This window comes from Amblyraja radiata, chromosome 8, assembly GCF_010909765.2.
Source record: "Amblyraja radiata isolate CabotCenter1 chromosome 8, sAmbRad1.1.pri, whole genome shotgun sequence".
In the NCBI taxonomy this organism is placed as follows: Eukaryota; Metazoa; Chordata; class Chondrichthyes; order Rajiformes; family Rajidae; genus Amblyraja; species Amblyraja radiata.
This window is the reverse complement of record NC_045963.1, coordinates 62467965-62492673: the sequence shown is the minus strand read 5'-3', so window position 1 is coordinate 62492673 and position 24709 is coordinate 62467965. Positions and strand designations below refer to the sequence as shown.

The 24709-nt window shown below is 44.1% G+C and overlaps 1 protein-coding gene across 1 annotated transcript; it reads left to right on the top strand.

The window, feature by feature from the left end:
- The first annotated feature begins 3604 nt into the window (after window positions 1-3604).
- On the top strand, window positions 3605-23893 carry LOC116976509. The gene is made up of 3 exons (XM_033026401.1): window positions 3605-4100; window positions 16297-16823; window positions 23708-23893. Exons 1-3 carry the CDS (start codon window positions 3605-3607, stop codon window positions 23891-23893), a joined length of 1209 nt encoding a protein of 402 aa, XP_032882292.1.
- Window positions 23894-24709: the final 816 nt, after the last annotated feature.

Here is a 24709-nt window from a genome sequence, read left to right as displayed (position 1 = left end):
AACTTCAGGAAGAAGTAGTCCTGCCACTGGTAACAATGGAGGTAGGTGGGTCTGGTTCCCCAAATAATATGGGAAGCATGGAGGTTGGGGGAAGACTGTATTGGTTTTTAAATGCATGGAGCATGCTAACATCCGACACTTACGTCTTAAGCAGTATCCAGGGATATGCCATAGAGTTTGTACACCAAAATAGCCCTCCAGTTCAACACAAACCAAACCGAGAATTTGTGCTCTCTGATAGGGAAAAAACAGAAGCACAAGTTGAACTGGAGCGACTTTACATAAAAGGTGTAATTGAGACAACACAACACGAACCATTAGAATTCGTGTCCAATATATTTACTAAAACCAAAACAGATGGTGGTTGTCGCATCATCATAGATCTGACAAAATTGAATACATTTGTACAATATATTCACTTCAAAATGGAAACCTTTGTTACTGCTAAACAACTAATTTCCAAAGGGTACTTCATGGCTAGCATCGATTTAAAAGATGCATACTATTCAGTACCCATACGAGGTGACCACAGACGTTACTTAAAATTTAACTGGATGGGACAACTAATGGCAATATAAAGTGCTGCCAAATGGTCTAACATCAGCCCCCAGGCTGTTCACAAAAATTTTAAAACCAGCCCTAGTGTTTCTACGCAAACGCAAACATATGGTTATGGCATATTTGGATGACATACTCATTGTGGGCATAACTTTGGAATGGGCCATACTAACTGTAACAGCCACAAAACAGTTGTTTGAGAAACTGGGATTTATCATCCATCCAATTAAATCTCAACTAACACCATCCACTACTATGGACTACCTGGGATTCACCATTGATTCAGTTCACATGACGGTGACACTACCTAAGGGAAAGGCCAGAGAAATAATAGATGTTTGTAGCAACCTCATTGACATCACAAATCCATCCATCAGATTGGTAGCCAAAGTAATTGGTAAAATGGTGGCTGCTTTCCCAGCCACACAATTTGGACCTTTACATTACCAAAACTTACAGAGAGCTAAAATTCAAGCTCTAAAAATCAATGCAGGTCACTTTGACAGACCTATGAGACTACCAATCCTAGCCAAAACGGAGCTAAGTTGGTGGATCGATAACATCTGGCTTTGTTCCAACCCTATCATTGTCAATAACCCTTCGATGGTACTACAAACGGATGCCAGTGCACTAGGGTGGGGAGCCACCAATACCATCACCAGCTGTGGAGGTAGATGGACAGTGCAGGAGACATCCTTCTTACTGACACTGGGTATAAATTACTTGGAAATGTTGGGTGCATTTCATGGAGTTAAGTCATATTGTACAGAAACACACCACCAGCATGTTAGATTACAAATAGACAATACCACTGTGGTAGCATACATCAACCACATGGGCGGCAACATATCGATATCATGTGACAATCTCGCTAATTCAATTTGGCAATGGTGCATCCAGAGAAATATTTGGATATCAGCCACTTACCTACCAGGGAGACTAAATTTAGTGGCAGACACCAGGTCACGCAAATTTAATGAAAACACCGAATGGATGTTAAACAAAACAGTGTTTGCTGAAATCACAGCAAAATACGGGAAACCGGATATCGATCTTTTCGCATCCAGACTAAACAACCAGATATCTAACTATGTTTCATGGGAACCGGACCCTGGGGCAGCGGCTACAGATGCATTTTCACTGCATTGGGGGAAATTGTTTATCTACGCATTCCCCCCCCCCCCCCTTCTGCCTCATCAGTCGGGTATTAAGGAAAATACGACAAGACTCTGCATCTGGTATTTTGATAGTACCCGATTGGCCTACACAACCATGGTTCCCATTGGTGCTAAACATGGTATTAGAACCATGTATTACAATCCCACACAGACCAGATCTACTTCTACATCCCGTGACAGGGGATAGCCATCCAAGACATAAAAGCTTGAACCTGTTAATTTGTAGAGTTTAAAGATACCACTTCTACAACTGGGACTCACAGACCGAACAGTAAACATCATCTCAGCGGCCCAAAGAGATTCGACAAAGAAACAATATCTGGTCTACATAAGGAAGTGGGAAACATACTGCCTGAAGAACAAAATCACCAACAGGAATATGAACATCCCATCTGTTCTGGAATATCTGGCAGGCCTACACTACGATGAAGGGCTCAGCTACAGTGCCATCAACAGCGCCAGATGTGCCCTGTCGACATACTTATGGCAAGGGACAGAGCGTTACACGGTAGGGACTCACCCTCTCGTAACCAAGCTCATGCGGGGAATTTTTAATACTAACCCCCCTCAAAACCAGGTACTCCCATATATGGGATGTAACGATTGTCCTGAAAGCACTCAGGAACTGGTCACCAGCAGCTACCTTGTCCTTACATAGACTTACGTTAAAAACAGTCATGTTGATGGCATTGGTAATGGCACAGAGGGTCCAGTCACTGCAAAAACTTAGTGGAGTTAGAGAGGAGGTTGTCCCTTCGCTCCATAGATGCTGCTGCACCCGCTGAGTTTCCCCAGCAATTTTGTGTAACTGCAAAAACTTAGACTGGACAACATGACCTCCTCACCAGACGATATTACGTTTCATATTTTCGAGCTGGTGAAACAAAACAGACAGGGATCGGCGGGCCTCAACATCCAATTCAGGTCATACCCTGCAGATGACCGCCTCTGTATAGTAAAACATTTATCACTATACATGGAGAAAACTAAAAACCTGAGAGGCAATGAGAAGGGACTGCTGATCAGCCATAAGAAACCTCACAAAAAAGTGACGGTCCAGACAATCTCGAGATGGCTGAAACAGGTACTGACGCTGGCTGGGGTGGATACTAATGTGTTCAAATCTCATTCCACCAGGGCCGCAGCTACATCAGCAGCAGTACGACTGGATGTTCCCATGGACCAAGTCCTCGAAGCAGCAGGATGGTCAGGGGAAAGAACTTTCCAGTTATTTTATAACAAACCAGTGAGGGACACTGGAACATTTGCAGAAAGAATTTTAAATTCTGTAAATAATTAAAACCCATAAATAGGGTTATATTTGTGTTAATAAATTTTATGATTTCATTAACAAATCATGTGCAATTATGTTAACACTATTCCTCCCACAGTCAAGGCAGACGTGTGCATGGACGTTTCCACGGCATGAAATCACAGAGCTTTGAAATCTTCACGTAGTCACTCACGTGACTCCGAAGTAAAATAGTAAGATTAAACGAGAACTTACCTGTTTGAAGTTTGATCTGTATTTTATGAGGAGTTACGATGAGGGATTACGTGCCCTCCGCTCCCACCCAGATCATATACTTAACTGGTACCTCTTCTCTAATCTTACTATGTTTAGTCATTACAGTTATCTGTGATCTCACACCGCTGCTTTGAAGAATGGCACGCATGCGTCCTAGCGGGCTTCTTCACGTAATTCCTCATCGTAACTCCTCATAAAATAAAGATCAAACTTCAAACTGGTAAATTCTCGTTTAATCTTACTATTAATATAGTTTGTTCAAAAGAGGAAATAAGGATAATCCAGGACCCTGGAGCCCCCAACGTTATTAATATCCCTCCTCTGTATTTCTAAAAGGACCATGGCGGTTGCAAAGTGTTTTACGGAGACAGAAGCTGCCAACAAGATTGGAGAGCGTCTCTCAAAACAGGTCGAAACTGTGGAGTTGCTGGCCAGCAAACTGACCAGGATTGGGAACAGAGCCCCGAATAAAGCAGATGTGGATGTGATCCAGCGGCTGGTCCAGAAAGCACACTGTGAAGCAAAGGAGGCCTATGGCATGGCTTTTGGCTATCTGAGAGAGGTTCAATCAGTCTGTGAGAACCTAATGGAAGAGAAAGGAAGAATGCAAGAAGAGATGAAACAGAAGAAACAGGAACTGAGCGCTTTACAAGGACAGCTTCCAACCATGAGAGAGGAGAAGGACAAGCAAGAACAATACATGCATAGCTTAACAGAGTCACTGAGAGTGGCAGAGAGAGCTTTGCAGGCACAAAGGGAACATGAGAAGTCTATGGAAACTGGGCGGGATGTGAGCATTTGGATAATGCTTATTCCCATTATTGGCACCATAGCAGGTGAGTTAATGTGAAATGAAGATCCAAATATAGATTGAATGTATTAGTTCATCCTCATTTTGATTTGTCAGAAGTCCGAGTGAGAGGGAAGTTCAGAACATCCAGCAGCAGTTTTCAGACTACATACATTGCAACGGATCTTGAGAGTAAATGAAAAGATGTTAAACACTGACTCGTTCCTTTCCAATAAAACTGTTGGACACATTTAGTGGGTTAGGCAGGACCTGTGGACAGAGAAGATGCGTTAACGCTACAAGCTATCTGATGAAGGGTCTATGACCTTTCATCAGAACTGTGTAAAAAATGGAAATAAATCAGTTTCAAGATGTGGAGTACATCTTGAGAGACCGGCAAGATCTGTGATCGGGTGGAGGATGGAGGGTTTTAGATGACAAAAGGTGTTCAGTGAAAGTGGGTGACAAAGGGAATCGAGAATAACAACAGGTGACTGGGATGGTTGATTATCTCAATGCCCCAAACTCAGTGTTGATTCCCAAAGTTGTGTCCCATTGGGAGATGAGGTGCAGTCCCTGAGCTTAAATGGGCTTCATTAGAGCAGTGGTGGTGAATGCAGCCTCGGTTAAGTGGGAATGGGAAAGAAAATGTCTTCCGAATATCCAACAATTGACGCAATTTGCTTTTGTTTTTTTTTGCTGTGGATGCATGAATGAAAACAAAAATTAGGATCTCAAGAGAAGCTTTTGAGAAGAGTATCATATATGACTCCCGTGTTCAAGGAGATAGTTATGGTCCAATGAATCTAACATTTTTTTGTTGGCAGGGTGCTAGTGAGAAATCAAAAGATGAAGTAGCTGATTTTGTAGGAAACCAAGTCAACACAGTTTTACATAGAAACATAGAAACATAGAAAGTAGGTGCGAGAGTAGACCACCAGGTCCGTCGAGCCCGCACCGCCATTCGCTCATGGCTGAACACTAAACAGACACACTTACCCACAAACAGTAGACACAAGACACAGAACACAAGACACTACCCTCCCCTTTATACCGCTATCACCCCTCTCCACCCCAAAAACCTCGTGATCTCCTGGGGGAGGCAAAAAACCGGATAAAAACCCAGGTCCAATTCGGGAAAAAAATCCGGGAAATTCCTCTCCGACCCCAATCTAGGCGATCGACACTTGTCCAGGAGATCACTCAGGTCTTACTATACTAACCATACCTAGGTCCATATCCCTGCCCTCTCCCCGTAGCCCCTTATCCCCTTGGCAGCTAAAAATCCATCTATTTTAGTCTTAAATATATTTAAAGTTTCTGCTTCCACTGCTCCCTGGGGCAGTGAATTCCATAAATTAACCACCCTCTGGGTGAAGAAGTTCTTCCTCATCTCAGTTTTAAAAGAGCCCCCCCTTATTCTGCAACTATGTCCCCTAGTTCTAGTTTCCCCGATCATTGGGAACATCCTCGGTGCATCCACCCGATCAAGGCCCCTCACGATCTTATATGTTTCAATGAGATCGCCTCTCATTCTTCTAAACTCCAAAGAGTAGAGTTCCAGCCTACTTAACCTTTCCTCATATGTCAATCCCCTCATTGCAGGAATTAATCTTGTAAACCTTCGCTGCACTGCCTCCAGGGCTAGTACATCCTTTCTTAAGTATGGACCCCAGAACTGTACACAGTATTCCAAATGTGGTCTCACTAATACTGTGTACAGCTGCAGCAAGACCTCCGTGTTTTTATACTCAATCCCCCTAGCAATAAAGGCCAAAACTCCATTGGCCTTCCTGATTGCTTGCTGCACCTGCATACTAACTTTTAGTGATTCATGTACTAATACCCCTAGATCCCTTTGCGTTGCATTACAACGCAGCTCCTCCTCATTTAGAAAATAACTTGCCCTATCATTTTTTTTCCCAAAGTGAATGACTTCACATTTATTAGTATTAAACTTCATCTGCCAAGTTGTTGCCCACTCACCTAGCTTATCTATATCCTTTTGCAGACTCTTCCTATCCTCCTCATCCCCTACTTTTCCTCCCATTTTTGTATCGTCCGCAAATTTTGATATATTACACTTGGTTCCCTCCTCCAAATCATTTATATAAATTGTGAACAACTGGGGTCCCAGCACCGACCCTTGCGGAACCCCGCTAGTTACCGGTTGCCATCCCGAGTATGAACCATTTATCCCCACTCTCTGCTTCCTATTTGTTAGCCAATCCTCTACCCATGCTAATATATTACCCCCAATTCCATAATTTTTTATTTTTAGCAATAGTCTCTTATGTGGCACCTTGTCAAAAGCCTTTTGGAAGTCCAAGTATACCACATCCACCGGTTCCCCTTTATCCACCCGGGTTGTTACTTCCTCAAAGAATTCGAGCAAATTCGTTAAACAGGACTTCCCCTTCACAAAACCATGCTGGTTCTGTCCGATGAAGTCATGTTTATCCAAGTGCCCCGTTAGTGTTTCTTTAATAATTGTCTCTAACATTTTACCCACCACCGATGTTAGACTAACCGGTCTATAGTTACCCGCTTTCTGTTTACTTCCTTTTTTAAATATAGGTGTTACATTGGCCATTTTCCAATCCACTGGGACCGTTCCTGCCTCCAGGGAGTTTTGGAAAATTATCACCAATGCATCCACAATCCCCACCGCTATCTCCCTCAAGACCCTTGGATGTAATCCATCAGGCCCAGGGGATTTATCCTCCTTCAGTCTCATTAATTTCCCTAATACCACCTCCTTGGTGATCTTAATAGTATTTAGCTCCTCCATTCCTACCGCCCCCTGTTTATCCAACGTTGGAATATTTTTTGTGTCTTCTATGGTGAAGACTGATACAAAATACTCGTTTAATGCCTTTGCCATTTCCATGTTCCCCACCAACAACTCTCCAGTCTCACCCTCCAATGGACCAACGTTCACCTTAGCCACCCTTTTTCTTTTTATATAGCTATAAAAACTCTTACTATTAGTTTTTATGTTGTTTGCTAAATTCCTTTCATAGTCTATTTTCCCCGTCTTAATTAATCTCTTAGTTATTTTTTGCTGACCTTTAAATGCTTCCCAATCCTCTACCCTCCCACTATCTCTGGCTACCTTATATGCCCTTGCCTTCAGCCGAATACTATCCTTTATAGTTTTACTGAGCCATGGCTGACTGTTCTTACCCTTACCCCTTTTTTTCTTCATAGGAATAAATTTTTCTTGAAGGTTATACAGTAGACCCTTAAACGTACACCACTGCTCATGTACCGTCTTATTCTTGAGTCTGCTATCCCAGTCAACTTTGATCAGCTCAGTCCTCATACCTTCATAATCCCCCTTATTTAGACTAAGCACCCTAGCCTGAGTTTCAACCTGCTCCCCTTCTATTTGAATATGGAATTCGACCATATTGTGGTCACTTGTTCCCAACGAGTCCCTAACTATGACATTTTTAATTAATCCTGCTTCATTACACAGGACCAGATCCAAGATTGCCTCCCCCCTTGTCGGTTCTGTGACATACTGTTCTAGGAACCCGTCTCTAATAGGTAAAGCCTGTTTGACCAATTTGCTGTCATTACATGGGAATTTGACAGGGAAACTTAATAAATACAATATATCTTCAAGTTTGTTTCAGCGAGGGTGCAGGTTTACCCAAGGTGAAATATTTTTTTAAATGATTTTTTTTTAAAGTTTTTGTTTTCAGAGTGGATGGTGAGTATTTGGAACAAACCTCCAAGAATGGTGGTGGAGGCAGATACAATCATTACATTTAAGAGGCTTTTAGATAGGCATTTAGACATACAGGGAATGGAGGAGTATAAATCACATGTGGGCACATGAGATTAGTTCAGCTTGGCATCATGTTTGGCACAGACATTGTGGGGCAAAGCGCCTGTTCCTGTGCTGTACTTTTCCATGTTCTCTGTGGCCCTCTAGAATTCCAAAACTCGTTTGACAAGATGCCACATAAGTCCAGGGCATAAATGAAGAGCTCATGGTACTGGAGGAAGTGTGTCCGAAGTTGATGTCAATACTGACTGGCCACAATTACATTAGATTAGGGACAGACCTGAGGGATCGTGGCCTTATCCTGCTGCTGTAAGAGAGAATTTCTGCTTACTTCAAACAGCACAAAGTGCTGGAATAACTCAGAGGGTCAGGAAGCATCTCTGGGGAAAATGGATGTGATGTTTTGGGTCGGGACCCTTCGTTCAAGTCAAGTCAAGTTTATTCGTCACATACACATACGAGATGTGCAGTGAAATGAAAAGCGGCAATGTTCGTGAACTTTGTGCAAAAAGACAAAGAAACAAACTATAAACACACTCATAAACACACACATATTCTTTTACATATTAAATATTGGAAGGAAAAACGTTCAGTAAAGTTAGTCCCTGGTGAGATTTACAGTCCGAATGGCCTCTGGGAAGAAACTCCTTCTCAACCTCTCCTTTCTCACAGCATGGCAACGGAGGCGTTTGCCTGACCGTAGCAGCTGGAACAGTCCGTTGCAGGGGTGGAAGGGGTCTCCCATGATTTTATTGGCTCTGGAGTTGCACCTCCTGATGTATAGTTCCTGCAGGGGGGCGAGTGAAATTCCCATATTGCGTTCGGCCGAACGCACTACTCTCTGCAGAGCCTTCTTGTTCTGGGCAGAGCAATTCCCAAACCAGATGGTAATATTACCGGACAAGATGCTTTCCACAGCCGCTGCGTAGAAGCACTGGAGGATCCTCGGAGACACTCTGAATTTCCTCAATTGCCTGAGGTGGTAAAGGTGCTGCCTTGCCTTACTCACGAGTGCTGTGGCGTGTGATGTCCATGTCATATCCTCAGAGATGTGGACTCCCAGATATTTAAAACAGCTCACCCTATCCACAGGATCCCCATTTATCCTCAATCGTCACACTGATAAATGACGTTTCAGGTTGGGTCCCATCTTCGGACTCTTCTTCAGTAGTTCAAGGCTCTGCTTACTTCAGTTTGATGCGACCAGTTCCTTATCTTGTAGTTATGTCTCATACACCACATTCTTCCTGTGGTGAAAACATTTGTGTCAAATCTTCCTTATCATCTGACATGCTTGAAGGACAATAGAAAATAGTTGCAGGAGTAGGCCATTTGAACCTTCGTGCCAGCACCACCATTCAATGTGATCAAGGCTGATCATCCACAATCAGTATCCCGTTCCGGCCTTCTCTCCATATCCCTTAACCGCTATCCATAAGAGCTCCATCTAACAGTCTCTGGAAAGCATCCAGAGAACCGGCCTCCACAACCCTCGGAGACAGAGAATTCCACACACTCACAACTCTCTGTGTGAAAAAGTTTTTCCTCATCTCCACTTTAAATGGCTTATCCCTTATTCTTAAACTAGGGCCCCTGGTTCTGGACTTCCCCAACATTTGGAACATGTTTTCTGCCTCTAGCATGTCCAAACCCTTAATAATCTTATATGTTTCAATAAGATCCCCTCTCATCCATCTAAATTCCAGAGTATACAAGCCCAGCCACTCCAATCTATCAACATGTGACAGTCCCGCTATCCCGGGAATTATCCTTGTAAACCTATGCTGCACCCCTCAATAACAAGAATGTTCTTCCTCAAGTTTGGAGACCAAAACTGCACACAACACTCCAGGTATGGTCACACCAGTGCTCTGTACAACTTCAGGAGGAGATCTTTGCTCCTATACTCAATTCCTCTTGTTATGAAGGCCAACACGCCATTCGCTTTCTTCACTGCCTGCTGTAGTACCTGCATGCTTACTTTCAGTGACTGATGAACAAGGACCGCATTGTACTTCCCCTTTTCCCAACTTGACACCATTTAGATAATAATCTTCCTTCCTGTTTTTGCCAGCAAAGTGGATAACCTCACATTTATCCACATTAAACTGCATCTGCCATGCATCTGCCCACTCATCCACCCTGCCCAAGTCACCCTGCATTCTCATAGCATCCTCTTCTCAGTTCACACTGACACCCAGCTTTGTGTCATCTGCAAATTTGCTAATGTTACTTTTAATCCCTTATTACAGCACCGAGCCTTGTAGTACCCCACTAGTCACTGCCTGCCATTCTGAAAGGGACCCGTTAATCCCTACCCTGTTTTTCCTGTCTGCCAACCAATGTTCTACCCATTGTCAGCACTCTACCCCCAATACCAAGTGCTCTAATGTTGGCCACTAATCTCCCATGTGGGACCTCATCAAATGCTTTCTGAAAGTCCTGATACATTACATCCACTGGCTCTCCCTTGTCCATTATCCTGGTTACATCCTCAAAAAATTCCAGCAGATTAGTCAAGCATGATTTCCCCTTCGTAAATCCATGCTGACCTGGACCGATCCTGCTACTGCTATCCAAATGTGCCGCTATTTAATCTTTTATAATTGATTCCAGCATCTTCCCTATCACCGATGCCAGGCAAACTGGTCTATAATTTCCTCTTTTCTCTCTGCCGCCTTCCTTAAAGAGTGGGATAACATTAGCTACCCTCCAATCCACAGGAACTGATCCTGAATCAATAGAACATTGGAAAATGGTCACCAATGCATCCACGATTTCTAGAAACACTTCCTTAAGTACCCTTGTATGCAGAACATTCAGACGCTGGGGATTGATCAGCCTTCAGTCCCATCAGTCTAACCAATACCATTCCCTAACTAATGTGAATTTCCTTCAATTCCTCCGTCACCCTAGATCCTCTGGCCACTAGTACATCAGGGAGATTGTTTGTGTCATCCTTAGTGAAGACGGATCCAAAGTTCCTGTTCAACTCATCTGCCATTTCCTTGTTCCCCATAATAAATTCACACTTTTTCCGTCTTCAAAGGTCCAACTTTTGCCCAAACTATTTTTTTCTCTTCATATATCTAAATAAGCTTTAACTCTCCTCCTCTATATTCTTGGCTGGCTTACCTTCCTACCTCATCGTTTCTCCCTGTATTGCCTTTTTAGTTATCTTCTGTTGCTCTTTAAAAGTTACCCAATCCTCTGGCTTCCCACTCATCTTTGCTATGTTATATTTCTTCTCTTTTATTTTTATACTGTCCCTGACTTCCCTTGTCAGTCACGGTTGGTCCTTACTCCCATTGGACTCTTTCTTCCTCTTTGGAATGAACCGATCCTGCAGCTTCTGTATTTTTCCCAGGAATAGCTGCCATTGTTGTTCCACTGTCATCCCTGCTTGGGTATCTTTCCAGTCAACTTTGGCCAACACCACCCTCATGGCTCCATAGTCCCCTTTGTTCAACTGTAATGCCGACACCTCTGTTTTACCCTTCTCCCTCTCAAATTGGAGATTAAAACATCATATTATGGTCACAACCTCCTAATGGTTCCTTTACCTCGAGTTCCCTAACCAAATCTGGTTCATTACACAACACTAAATCCAGAATTGCCTTCCTGGTAGGCTCCAGTACAAGGTGCTCTAAGGATCCAAGAAGGTCTGTAGATAACTCCCATTATGGTCTTTTTACCCTTACAATTCCTCAGTTCTATCCATACTGACTATATCTCCTGATTCTATGTCACCCCTCGCAAGGGACTGAATTTCATTCCTCACCAACATAGACATAGAAACATAGAAACATAAAAAATAGGTGCAGGAGTAGGCCATTCGGCCCTTCGAGCCTGCACCGCCATTCAATATGATCATGGCTGATCATCCAACTCAGTATCCTGTACCTGCCTTCTCTCCATACCCGCTGATCCCTTTAGCCACAAGGGCCACATCTAACTCCCTCTTAAATATAGCCAATGATCTGGCCTCAACTACATTCTGTGGCAGAGAATTCCAGAGATTCACCACTCTCTATGTGAAAAATGTTTTTCTCATCTCGATCCTAAAAGATTTCCCCCTTATCCTTAAACTGTGACCCCTTGTTCTGGACTTCCCCAACATCGTGAACAATCTTCCTGCATTTAGCCTGTCCAACCTCTTAAGAATTTTGTAAATCTTTTTAGCATTTTAGAATCTTCTAAATTCTAGCGAATATAAGCCGAGTCTATACAGTCTTTCTTCATATGAACTTCCTGACATCCCAAGAATCAGTCTGGTGAACCTTCTCTGTACTCCCTCTATGGCAAGAATGTCTTTCCTCAGATTAATGGGGCTTTTTCACGGGGCGAGTTGACGCAAGATGTCACCAGAGTGAAGAGGTCGTGGTCCAGCACGAGTCTCGCACGATATAACGGCAGTAGATAAAGAGTTCCCACGGTACTCGGCATTTCTGCTATTTGTGCGAGTGAACTTGTCCGTTTCCCGAGCTTTCCCGTTAAATCTTGAATGAACATCGTGAACTACACGTGACACAAATGATGTAACTTTTTTTTTCACACACTATATATATCCTCCCTTGGTTGAATTGGCTCATTTGGAGACATATTTTACTGTGTATGTGGGAGACACAGATGGACTGAGCACAGTACCTCGGTCTTACTGTGTGTGGGAGAGGGGGAGAAAGAGACGTACACTCACAGAGGCAGAGTCTCTCAGCCTGTGTAAGAGGGAGGGAGAGAGAGAGAGAGGCACACACAAGGTGGATGTGAAATCTCACCTGCCTGTTTCAGTGACAGACACCCGCCGTCAGTAAATGAAGACACCCCCATCTGTCTCCCCCTCCTCTCCCTCGACTCCCCCACCTTTCTCTCCCAACTCCAGTCCCGTCCCGACCCCCTGGGAAACTGAATAGAGCAACAGTCAACTGCTGCCTGTGCGCTGATATGACAATAAAGGCTACTTTACTTTACTGAGTTAAAGAGTTCCCACGGTAGACTGTAAAACTGGGACCCTGGTTCTGGACTCCCCCAACACCGGAACCCTTCTTCAGACAGCCTAATCGGAATTGAGTCTGAAGATGTGTCTCGTCCCGAAACATCAGCTTTTTTTCTCCAGAGATGCTGCTTGACTCGCTGAGTTACTCCAACTTTTTGTGTCTGTCTTCGGTTTAAACCAGCATGTGCAGTTCACTCCTTACACGGGTCTCTGTACAACATTGATTGGTAGCGTTCCGGACCCCTGGACCCGAGGACTCCGACCTGTATCTCTCAAAGAAGTACATGTGAAAAATTTCTCACGGACCATAAAAATGCGTAACCTTTCAGTAAAGTCCCTTTTAAAGTCCCTTTTAAAGATTATAGTTATTTTCTTGAATCTCATTAACATAACTCATGAATAGGTTGATGTCCATATGCGGATGCAAATCTTTATTTTTATTTATTTTTTAAATTCAATCCCACATAAGATAATTTTTACTCACCGTTCCCTCTGTCCAGCTTCCGGGTTCACCGTTCGCAGGAGTTCCCACGGTACCCGCAAGAGTTATTACGGATATCGCACTGGCCACTACGTTCATATAATGTTGCAATACTCAACCACAAGTGTACAAGTCACTCTTGGAGAAATTCAAACTTTCTTGAATTTTCTCCCGAGTGACCAAGTTACACGATGACCTGCCGTTAGCGCTACGGTGGTCCACGGTGGTCCACGAATGCCGCACTGTTATCGCACGAGGTTCCCACGATGTTAAACTCCGGTTAACTCTTGCGTCAAGTCGCCCCGTGAAAAGGCCGCTTTAGAGACCAAAACTGTACGCAATACTCCAGGTGTGGTCACACCAAGACCCTGTACAACTATAATAATAATAATAATACATTTTATTTGCTGGCGCCTTTCTGGACACCCAAGGACACCTTACAGGACATAAAATCACAATACATTTATCAATATTAAAATCAAGTTGATTAAAAACAAAAAACAAAAATAACAAAAAATACACAAAACATTTTAAGTCATTAAAATCAGGGTGAACATGATGGAAGTTATGTCGGGTATCCTAATCCAAACAGGTGTGTTTTGAGTTGTGATTTGTAACTGACAACTGCAGTAGAACCTCCCTGCTCCTATACTCAAATCCTTTTGCTATGAATGCTAACATACCATTCGCTTTCTTCACTGCCTGCTGCACCTGCATGCCTACTTTCAATGACTGGTGTACTATGACACCCAGGTCTCGTTGCATCTCCCCTTTTCCTAATCGGCCACCATTCAGATAAGAGTCTACTTTCCTGTTTTTGCCACCAAAGTGGATAACCTCACATTTATCCACATTATACTGCATTTACCCACTCACCCAGCCTATCCAAGTCACCTTGCAGCCTCCTAGCATCCTCCTCACAGCTAACGCTGTCCCCCAGCTTCGTGTCATCCGCAAACTTGGAGATGTTGCATTCAATTTCCTCGTCCAAATCATTAATATATATTGTAAATAGCTGGGGTCCCAGCACTGAGCCTTGCGGTACCTCACTAGTCACTGCCTGCCATTGTGAAAAGGACCCGTTTACTCCTACTCTTTGCTTCCTGTCTGCCAGCCAGTTCTCTATTCACATCAATACTGAACCCCCAATACTGTGTGCTTGTATACTAATCTCTTATATGGAACCTTGTCGAATGCCTTCTGAAAGTCCAGATATAACACATCCACTGGTTCTCCCTTATCCACTCTACTAGTTGCATCCTTGAAAAATTCTATAAGGTTCGTCAGACATGATTTCCCTTCATAAATCCATGCTGACTTTGTCCAATGATTTCACCACTTTCCAAATGTGCTGCCATCCCATCTTTAATAACTGACTCTAGCAGTTTCCCCACTACCGATGTTAGACTAACTGGTCTGTAATTCCCCGTTTTCTCTCTCCCTCCCTTTTTAAAAAGTGGGGTTACATTAGCTACCCTCCAATTCTCAGGAACTACCCCATCCACTCCACCCACCTGTCTGTCTTTTCGATAGGACGTATATCCTTGAATATTCAGTTCCCAGCCCTGGTCCTCTTGCAGCCATGTCTCTGTAATTCCACCAACATCATACTTGCCAATTTCTAACTGAGCTTCAAGCTCATCCACTTTATTTCTTATACTTTGCCCATTCATATACATCACTTTGACTTCGGTGTTCACCTCCCCTCCCACACCGGTCACTATTGGCCCTGACCTTACTCACTTATCCCTTCTTGAACTTTCATTCCCACTAACACGGGAGTCCTTTGTCACTTTTCCTAAACTCACTTCCCCTTTAACTCCATCTTTATACTCCCAATTTGTCAATCCCTCCCCCCGACTATTTAGTTAATACCCACATGTGTAGCACTAGCAAACCTGCCTGCCAGAACGTCGGTCACCCTCCAGTTAAGGTGTAACCCGTCCCTTTTGTACAGGTCATGCCTTCCACAGAAGAGATCCCAGTAGTCTATGAAGCTAAATCCTTGCTCCCTTCACCAGCCACAGATTCAGAACCCCAATTTCGCTGTTCCTGCCCTCACTATTACGAGGTACCGGAAGCAATCCAGAGATAATCACTCTAGATGTCCTGCTTTGCAGTTTTCTTCCTCGCTCTCTGAAATCACTTTGCAGAACCTTCTTCCTTTTCTTCCCAACGTTGTTTGTGCCCACGTGCACAACTTCTGTGGACTGTTTACCTTCCCTCTTGCGGATGTTCTGAATTCGGTTTGTGATATCTTGCACCCTGGCACCAGCGAGGCAACAGATCATCCTCGCATCTCGCCTGCCGCCACAGAATTGCCTGTCCGCACCTCGGACAATGGAGTGCTCACCACTATAGCTCTGCCCGACGTTGGTCTCGCCATTCGAGTCTCATCACTAGGCATGGAGTCACCGACCTGTCCGCCGCTTGGTCTGGAAGTGTCGTCTGCTTCGACAGCTCCCAAAGGGGTGTACCTGTTTCCATCTGGCACAGCCACTGGGGTCTCCTGCACTCCATGGTTACTCCCCTTTCTCCCAGAAGACAAAAGTCTCAATTTCCAACAAGTGTAGCCTCCTTGCCTCAGCCTCCTCACCGAACACTCTTGAGCCAAAGACTCGCACTTTTCTCACAAGGCACTTCCCTCTACTGGCAGCTCCCCGGCACATGACAGGGAACAGAGACAAGGAATGGAGACTTTCCAGGGAGGATGATTTCGGAGAGAAGATGTGGCAGGGATTGCTCTTTCCTATCCCTACAGTTTGGCTGATGGGCCAATTTCTATGCTGCAAAATCTATGTCACATAATTTGGTGAACTGTTGCTTATTGAGCAACATTTTTCATGAATGGCCTTGTCCACTGGCCAGATATCAGTATATAATCCAAAGCACAGCAAGCTCGTCATTGAGTGTTATAACAATTAATAATGAAAATTAAATATTTCATTCAGTAAAATCATTTCTGCCCACAGGAGGTATATCTGCCCTTGTTTGTGAAGCCAGCAGAGCTCAGGCAGAGGGCAATTGTCGATTGCTTGGTGAAGAAGTGCGGAGAGGAGAGAAGAAAGTTTCAAAATGTTCATCAGATCTGCAATCTTGTATCTCACGCATAGAGAAGATGGGAAACGAGATTCACCAGACTGAAAAAAGAATACAAGCTGTGGACGATCAACTGAACAGGCAGCAAGAGCGACTGGAATATTTCTTCGCTATAGATTGCCAGCTGAAACATGGAACACTCAGTATGAGTGAACTGCTCGGGAAAGTGGAAGTGCTGGAATGGCGCAGTGAGAAATTCCTGAATCTGGATGCTCTGATCATTGTTCTACAGGACGTAATTGACTACATATTAAAGCTGCCTAACCTGCTAGAGGGGAAGATTCTGCATTTGGAGCCAAACACTGTTAACATGCTGACAACTTTCAGTCATCAGCTGCGGGCGATTGAGTGGTCAGATTCAGATGTCAATGAGCAGGATAACTGTGATGTGCCACATGGTGTAATGCCACATGGCACTGTGTCACTTAAGGCAACTGATGTAATCTATGTTTTCTTATTCCTCTTACTCTCTCTGTGGCTCGTGATGAAGTTTTATTTTTAAGGGGTTGCGTCATCCAGCACAGAAACATGCCTTTCGGGTTAGGCCAACCACAGCCCACTCATTTACAATGATACTGCATTAATCTCATATATTGTTCCTCCCACATTTCCACAAAACACCGTGTCACTGCAGTGATGTGATCAAAGTTTTCTTATTCAACTCTCTCTCTCTGACCTCGGGTCCCTAATGCTATGTTATCTTCACAAGTCATTGAGTCACCCAGCACCGAGTCTAGGCCAACCATTTATATTAATCCTGAATAAGACTATTTTTTTATTTTTCCCGCATCCCCGCCACCTCCCCACAGATTCTCCTACTCACACACTCTCACACTCCCACCCAACCCGGGTCTCTGGCACATATTATATATATTTTTACAACCACACAAAGAGATGTTTAGGTTAATACCAGCATAAAAATTCTAGGAAATATATTTAACTATCTAGATGAAGTTAAACATTGATATTGAGGGATATGGTTCAGATATTTCTAAATTATTCCCACAGTTTATAATGATTCAAGGCACTGATCTAAGCCACATGTCGTTCACAGTGATTTGAGTCAGATACATCCAACTGTCTGTGCAGCCTTGTTAAGTTTCCAGCTGGCCATGAATAAATCATATCAACCAATATCCTGTATTAGAAGCATAGAAACACAGAAAATAGGTGCAGGAAGAGGCCATTCGGCCCTTCGAGCCAGCACCGCCATTCATTGTGATCATGGCTGATCATTCCAAATCAATAACCCGTGACTGCTTTCTCCCCATATCCCTTGATTCCACTAGCCCCTAGACCTCTATCTAACTCTCTCTTAAATCCATCCAGTGATTTGGCCTCCACTGCCCTCTGTGGCAGGGAATTCCACACATTCCCAACTCTCTGGGTGAAAACGTTTTTTCTCACCTCAGTCTTAAATGGCTTCCCCTTTATTCTAAGACTGTGGCCCCTGGTTCTGGACTCACCCAGCATTGGGAACATTGTTCCTGCATCTAGCTTGTCCAGTCCTTTTATAATTTTATATGTTTCTGTAAGATCCTCCCTCATCCTTCTAAACTCCAGTGAATACAAGCATAGCCTTTTCAATCTTTCCTCATATGACAGCCCCGCCATCCCAGGGATCAATCTCGTGAACCTACGCTGCACTGCCTCAATCACAAGGAGACCAAAACTGTACACAATACTCCAGATGTGGCCTTACCAGAGCTCTATAGTAACCTCTGCAGAAGAACCTCTTTACTCCTTTACTGAAATCCTCTTGTTATGAAGGCCAACATTCCATTAGCTTTCTTCACTGCCTGCTGTACCTGCACGCCAACTTTCAATGACAGGTGTACAAGGACACCCAGGTCTCGCTGCACCTCCCCCTTACCTAACCTAACCCCATTGAGATAATAATCTGCCCCCTTGTTTTTGCCGCCCAAGTGGATAACCTCACTTATACTGAAATGTTTGCACGGTGATTTCAATGATCCATATATCACTATGCTTGTTATTAAATATGAATATGTAAATACATGATTTGCAGTTGGACTTCATCACTGATTTAGATAGAAATATCTCATTCATTCACTCAGTGGAGATAATTTGCATGATGTCTGATAGTTGATGAGGCAGCAGATTATTGTGTGCTCTGTCAAAGCTGCAGTTTCTAGGGAGCATCGTAACGATGGAAGGAAGGTCGAGGGAGTTCCTGAGCTTGGGGTCTTGGCATCTTCCTATGGTTGCGAGAATCAAAATAGGGCATGTACATGGTGCCAGAACTGGAGGAGAGCAGTAATCTGGGAAGTTCCAGAATTGAAGCAGATTTCAGAGTTTCGGATTACAGGAGAGCAAGACCAAGGAAGTAGTAATGTTACAAAATTTTGAGATTTTAAAAATCGAGTCTGTAATTTACCCCATCCGATAAAACATAAAAAGAAGTTTAATTTGACACCTAATTCACTTTCATATCTTCAGTATTAAAAATGTTATGGCCATTATCATACTCGGAAATAAGCATCTTGTTCCCTATTGCTTTTCCATTGACTGAACACAAAAGCTGTGATTAGTTCAGTTATTATAGATGGAAGCATTCTGAAACAAATATGAAACAATCTTACTTAGATGGCTTGAAATGAAAGGATATAATTAGTTAGTTACCTCATTGTAACTAATTACAAAATTCAATTACTAGATCTAAACATCTATCAATTTATTAAGAATAGATTAACATTTTTAAATAGCCCAAGTGTCCAAATGACATTCACACAAGAATTCACAATAAAACATGTTTTTTAAATCTCATTGTCACGGGTTTATAGGCCAAATGGAAGGAATGTTTAATACCTGTAAATTAATGGCCATTTAAATCAACTTGCAAGTGGGTTTTACTGGAACGGGACCATTTGGAACGTTGAGATTGTGGTGATTTATATCCCCATATCGGCATGCCGGTTCGTATGGGGACTAAATCGCCGTTTCGCAACATAAAATGTGAACTAAAGGCATCTTAAGAAACACTTTTATATATAAAAATAAACGTCTTTCTTTTACCTGTCACCTACATGAAATCCGTCCCTGTTTTCGGCGTTTACGGCTTTAGAAGCTGGTTTTAAAATGACTCCAGCATTGAAATTGTCGGGCGATTTAAAAAAAAAAAAAAAAGACACAGAACGGTCGTCGGAACGATTCTTCAGCAAACGCTTGAACTGTCGCTTCCGACAAAATATAATCCAGGACAATGTAAGAGAAAATCGCGTTTTAACCCCGCCCCCACCTCAAACGCGCCAAAATTGCGCACACGGCCAGTGGCAGAACTGCAGCGCTGCTGAAGGTAAGTATTGTAACATACCTAGAGGAAGAGCACAAAAATATTACGATTGAATCTTTGTGCTTGCTGACCTTCTTAATTTCCCAGTTAAACAGTGGTGAGAGTTAAAGCATAGCAGCAGTGTTCATGAACACCTTGTGTACACAGAGGTAAGCAAGAAAGGCAATCCGTGAGTGCGGTTGAGCAACCAAGTCTAGAGATCAGGCATGTATCTATACATTGTAAATGGATTGATTATAATCATGTATAGTCTTTCTGCTGACTGGTTAGCATGCAAGAAAATGCTTTTCACTTAACCTCGGTACACGTGACAATGAACTAAACTGAAACTGACTAAGAGCGACATACAAACTAAGAATTGTGGAAGTAACAGGCAGAGAGGTTGGAATCAGAGAGCTTGTAGCAAGGACCAAAAATATTAGATTCAATCCTCCAATGTTGAGTTGAAGGAAATTCCCACTTACCCAGTCCTGTATATGAGACATGCACCCTGACAGTTCAGAGACAGCAGAGCATTGAGAGACCTGGGAGTTCACATGATACTGAAAGAAAGTGATTCTGTATTTCCTGGAGGAAATTGCTGAGGGTCAGAAATGAAGGTCAAGGCCAGTTTCTTAAACTTAAAATGATGTGTGCAAGGAAATCATTGACGCCGAGTCTCCAGCTGTGAACAGATGGATGAGAATAGATGAGAATGGTCCAACCCAGTTGGACAGTGATGCTGAGGTTTAAGATGGGTATAGCCTTAACATCAGAGATGGTCACTCAAAAGTGTAGCAGGAAGCACGTTGTACATACTTATACAAACCAAAAAGATGGATTTCTCTCCCCAAGGGAAGATCTGCAGATCTACTCCAGATCCAAGATGGGCCAATGACATCAACATATAGTTAAATGTAATCATGCAACAGATCACATTCAAGCCCTTCTCCCAGCCTTGTACTGGCTGTAATATCCCTGTCCCAAGTACAAATCCATGCCCTGAACTCACCTGCCTTACCCACCAGGCTACTGGCATCAAATTATCCAGTTTAATCTGTCAGACCTTCCTCACTCCCTGAATTGTCCCTGCACATCGTCTCTGCTGCACCTACTCATATTGACATCTACACCGGGCTCTATTTCCCAATCTCCCACCCTAATGCTTTGGGTCAGGCCCCTCAGCCAGATTCGTTTAAACACTCCCAAGCAGCAAATCCCATCCAGAATATCAGTGTGCTTCCATTTCATGCGCAATCCTTACTTCTTCTACAGGTTTCACCTTCCCTGGAAGAAAGCCCAATGTTCCATATACCAGAAGCCCTCCCCCTGCACCAGATCCTTAGGCACACATTTATGTCTTAAATTCAGGAAACAGGCCCTTTGGCCCACCAAGTCCACACCGACCAGCGATCCCCACACATTAACACTACTCTAGATATACTTGGGACAATTTTACATTCACGCCAAGCCAATTAACCTACAAATCAGTATGTCTTTGGAGTGTGGGAGGAAACCGAAGGTCTCGGAGAAAACCCATGCAGGGCACGGGCAGAATGTACAAACTCTATACAGACAGCACTCGAACCCGAATCGAACCCAGAAGGATAGATTTTAACATTTTCCCTTTCACAGATGTTGAGCTAATTGGCTTGTAATTTTCTGCATTTTGTCTGTCTTTTTAGAATAATAGGATTAAGGGGATCACTTTATCAATAAAGGGATTAATAAAAGGATTGGCGATTTTCTATCCTAATGGAAAGTTGCTGGAATTATGTGACTTTGGATCATTCTATCTTCTCCAAAATTCTGACAGGCGGAAGATACAAATGCTTGAGAGCATAAACCACAAGATTCAGCAACAACTTCTCCCCCGCTGTTATCCGGCGCTTGAAAGGACATAGGGATGTATTTCCTATCTTCTAATCTATGATGTTACGGCCGTTTCACTTTCTTCACCTGCACCTTCTCAGTAGCTGTGACACTGTATTCTGTACTCTCCATTCTTTCTCATTCTGCACCACCTGATGTACTCATGTCTGGTATGATTTGCCTGGATAACATATGAAATAAAGTTCTTCACTGTATATCAGTGCACATGACATCTGATACCAATACTAATCCAATCCAATGAATGTTTAAGAAGGAACTGCAGATGCTGGAATATTGAAAGTTGACAAATGTGCTGGAGAAACTCAGCGGGTGCAGCAGCATCTATAGAGCGAAGGAAATAGGCAACGTTTCGGGCCGAAACCCTTCTTAAGTCTGATGTCGGTTGGGGGGAGGGGGGGGGAAGAGAGAAGAAAGGAGAAAGGGGAGGAGACAGCACGAGCTACCGGAAATTGGAGAAGTCAATGTTTATGCCGCTAGGGTGCAAACTACCCAAGGTTTGGTACCAAACTACCCAAAGAGCACCAATATGAGGTGCTCCTCCTCCAATTTCTGGTGGTACTCACTCACACTGGCCATGGAGGAGGCCCAGGACAGAAAGGTCGGATTCGTAATGGGAGGGGGAGTTGAAGTGCTGAGCCACAGGGAGATCAGGTTGGTTATTGCGGACTGAGCGGAGGTGTTCGGCTAAACAATTGCCAAGCCTACGCTTGGTCTCACGGTGCGACAGAGGTTCACCTGCATCTCCTCCAACCTGCCAGTCAGCGCCATGCAGATTGGTCTCTTTTATCAGTCAATGCCACGGCCGTGATGGCGGCGCCCCTTCCTGCACCGTGGGCTCTCCCGCTTCACTCACAGGGTGGGGACGGACTGTGCGGCAGCAGTGGGCGGTTGAGCAGAACGGGGACGGGCCTAATGGCGGCTGAGCCGGAGTGGGCAGATGGAGGGAGGGAGAGTCAGGTTGCAGGGTGGTCGAACAGTTTGCGTGGAGTTTGAGTAACTCACACACACACGCACACACACACACACACGCACACACACACACACACAATGTAAACTGGCCCAATCGTCAAGTCAACGGGATCTAAACCACAGCTAACAATGAATGACCTGTGGAGGAAGGAACTGCAGATGCTGCTTTTTATGGAGGGAGAGAGGGAGTGAATGAGGGTAGGGGAAAGGAGAGGGAGGGAGAGGTGAGGGAGGGATTGGGGGAGGGGAGGAGGAGAGGGGAATGATCCTGGGGAGGTGAGGAGGGAGAGTGGGGTTTGAGGGAGAGGAAGGGGTAGGAAGGGGAAAAGTGGGGGAGGTGGGGAGAGTGGGGGAGGAGTGGTGAATAGAGGGAGAGGAGGGCAGAGGGGGAGGTCGGGAGTGGGGATCGAGGGATAGGAGGGGGGTAGGGAGGGGAGAGGAGTTATGGAGGGAGGGAGGAACTGAGGGCAGGGGAAAGGAGAGGGTGAGGTGAAGGAGGGATTGGGGCAGGGGAGGGGGAGAGTGGAAAGAAGACGGAGTGTGGAGGAAGGGGAGGGAGTGCTGGGGGTTAAGGGGAAATGAGCCGTGCCTGCAATATTGCGTTGGGGGGATGGGTTGCATTGAGGGACCAGGCCTCCCGTGTGACAACGGGTCCCATTTAGTCGTCAATATTACAACCATAGCTCTTCATTGTGCTTTATAACAGCGATATTGAAAAATATGTATTTAAATAATTGAAAACATTTCTACAAACAAGCTATAACTGCCAATAGTTGTGAAGCCTGCCAAGCAAACTTGATCCACTGCAGATCGCCTACCACCACAGCAGGTCCAGGGCTGATTCCATCTCCCTGGCCCTACACTCATCCCTGCAACACCAAGATAAGGAGGACATATATGCCAGACTCCTATTCATAGACTGCAGCTCTACTTTCAATACCATTATCCCAATCAAGCTCATCCCTAAACTCTAAGAACTTGGAGTCAGCTATCCCCCCTACAGCTGGCTCCTTGACTTCCTGAACAACAGACCACAATCAGTGAGGATAGGAGACAGAATCATCCTCTACAATAATCCTCAACATTGGCGCCTCACAAGGATGTTCTCAGCCCCCTACTAAACTCCTCAGATACTCATGACTGCAGCCAAATACCAATACAACACCATTTACAAGTTCGCAGACAGCACCAACCTGGTGGGCCAGTTATCATATAATGATGAGAAGGAGTACAGAATAGAGATTGAGAACCTCATAACCTGGTGCCAAGACAACAACCTTTCCATCAACATCAGCAAGTCAAAAGAGATTGTGTAAGAAGGAACTGCAGATGCTGGTTAAAATCAATTATGATTCAATCAGGAAGCAGTACACACACCCCGGCATACATTAATGCTGTCAAAGTAGAGATGGCAAAAGGCTTCAGGTTCTTGGGCCTGTTTCTCTGCTGAATAAACTCTATGACTCTTTGAATTTGGTGAATTTTTCAGTGTTCATTACTGCCTGAAACTATGAGTTTCTGCCAGGTCTGGGGTCTTGTTTTTCAAATACCCTTTTCCTCACTTGAAGAAAGGCTGTGCTAGTGACCACGATAAATACCTCGATGAAGAGCTCACAGCTGCAGTTCCTTACTCTGCCTCTGTGTGGCAATATTACTCCACCACAAACCCTCCACTCCCACCAGCTCCTCTCTGGTCAGAGGGTGTGTACAGTTAATTCCTCTCTCTGTAGCAAGTGGGTGAAGTGGCTGCTGTCAATTGCCCCTTGCTTGTGGGGGAGGGGTTTAATCAGGGTTTTTTTGGATAGATTCTTGATTGGTACGGATGTCCGGGGTTATGGGGAGAAGGCAGAATGGGGTTGAGGGTGCATATAGATCAGCCATTATTAAATGGTGAAGTAGACTTGATGGGCTGAAAGGTCTAATTCTGCTCCTATCACTACTTCAATCTTGAAGTAGATATTTGTCCTCCTCAGACCACTGCTATATTACTCTCTTCATTGGTAACTCAAGGTTCAAGCTCTGTCTGTAAGCCGGCAGGAGTTGCAGGAAATGGGGGTGAACGATGGTGCGATAGGCATACATGATAATGGTGTAGCAATGATCTAGAGTGTTAACATTCTGTGTTTTCTGGG

What these genes read in the sequence shown, in the direction of transcription:
- LOC116976509 (XM_033026401.1), top strand. Translation starts at nt 3,605, where the DNA reads ATGGCGGTTGCAAAGTGTTTTACGGAGACAGAAGCTGCCAACAAGATT. An exon ending in CATTATTGGCACCATAGCAG is followed by an intron (nt 4,101 to 16,296) that starts GTGAGTTAATGT and finishes TTCTGCCCACAG; the next exon opens with GAGGTATATCTGCCCTTGTT. An exon ending in ACTGTGATGTGCCACATGGT is followed by an intron (nt 16,824 to 23,707) that starts GTAATGCCACAT and finishes TAAACTCCTCAG; the next exon opens with ATACTCATGACTGCAGCCAA.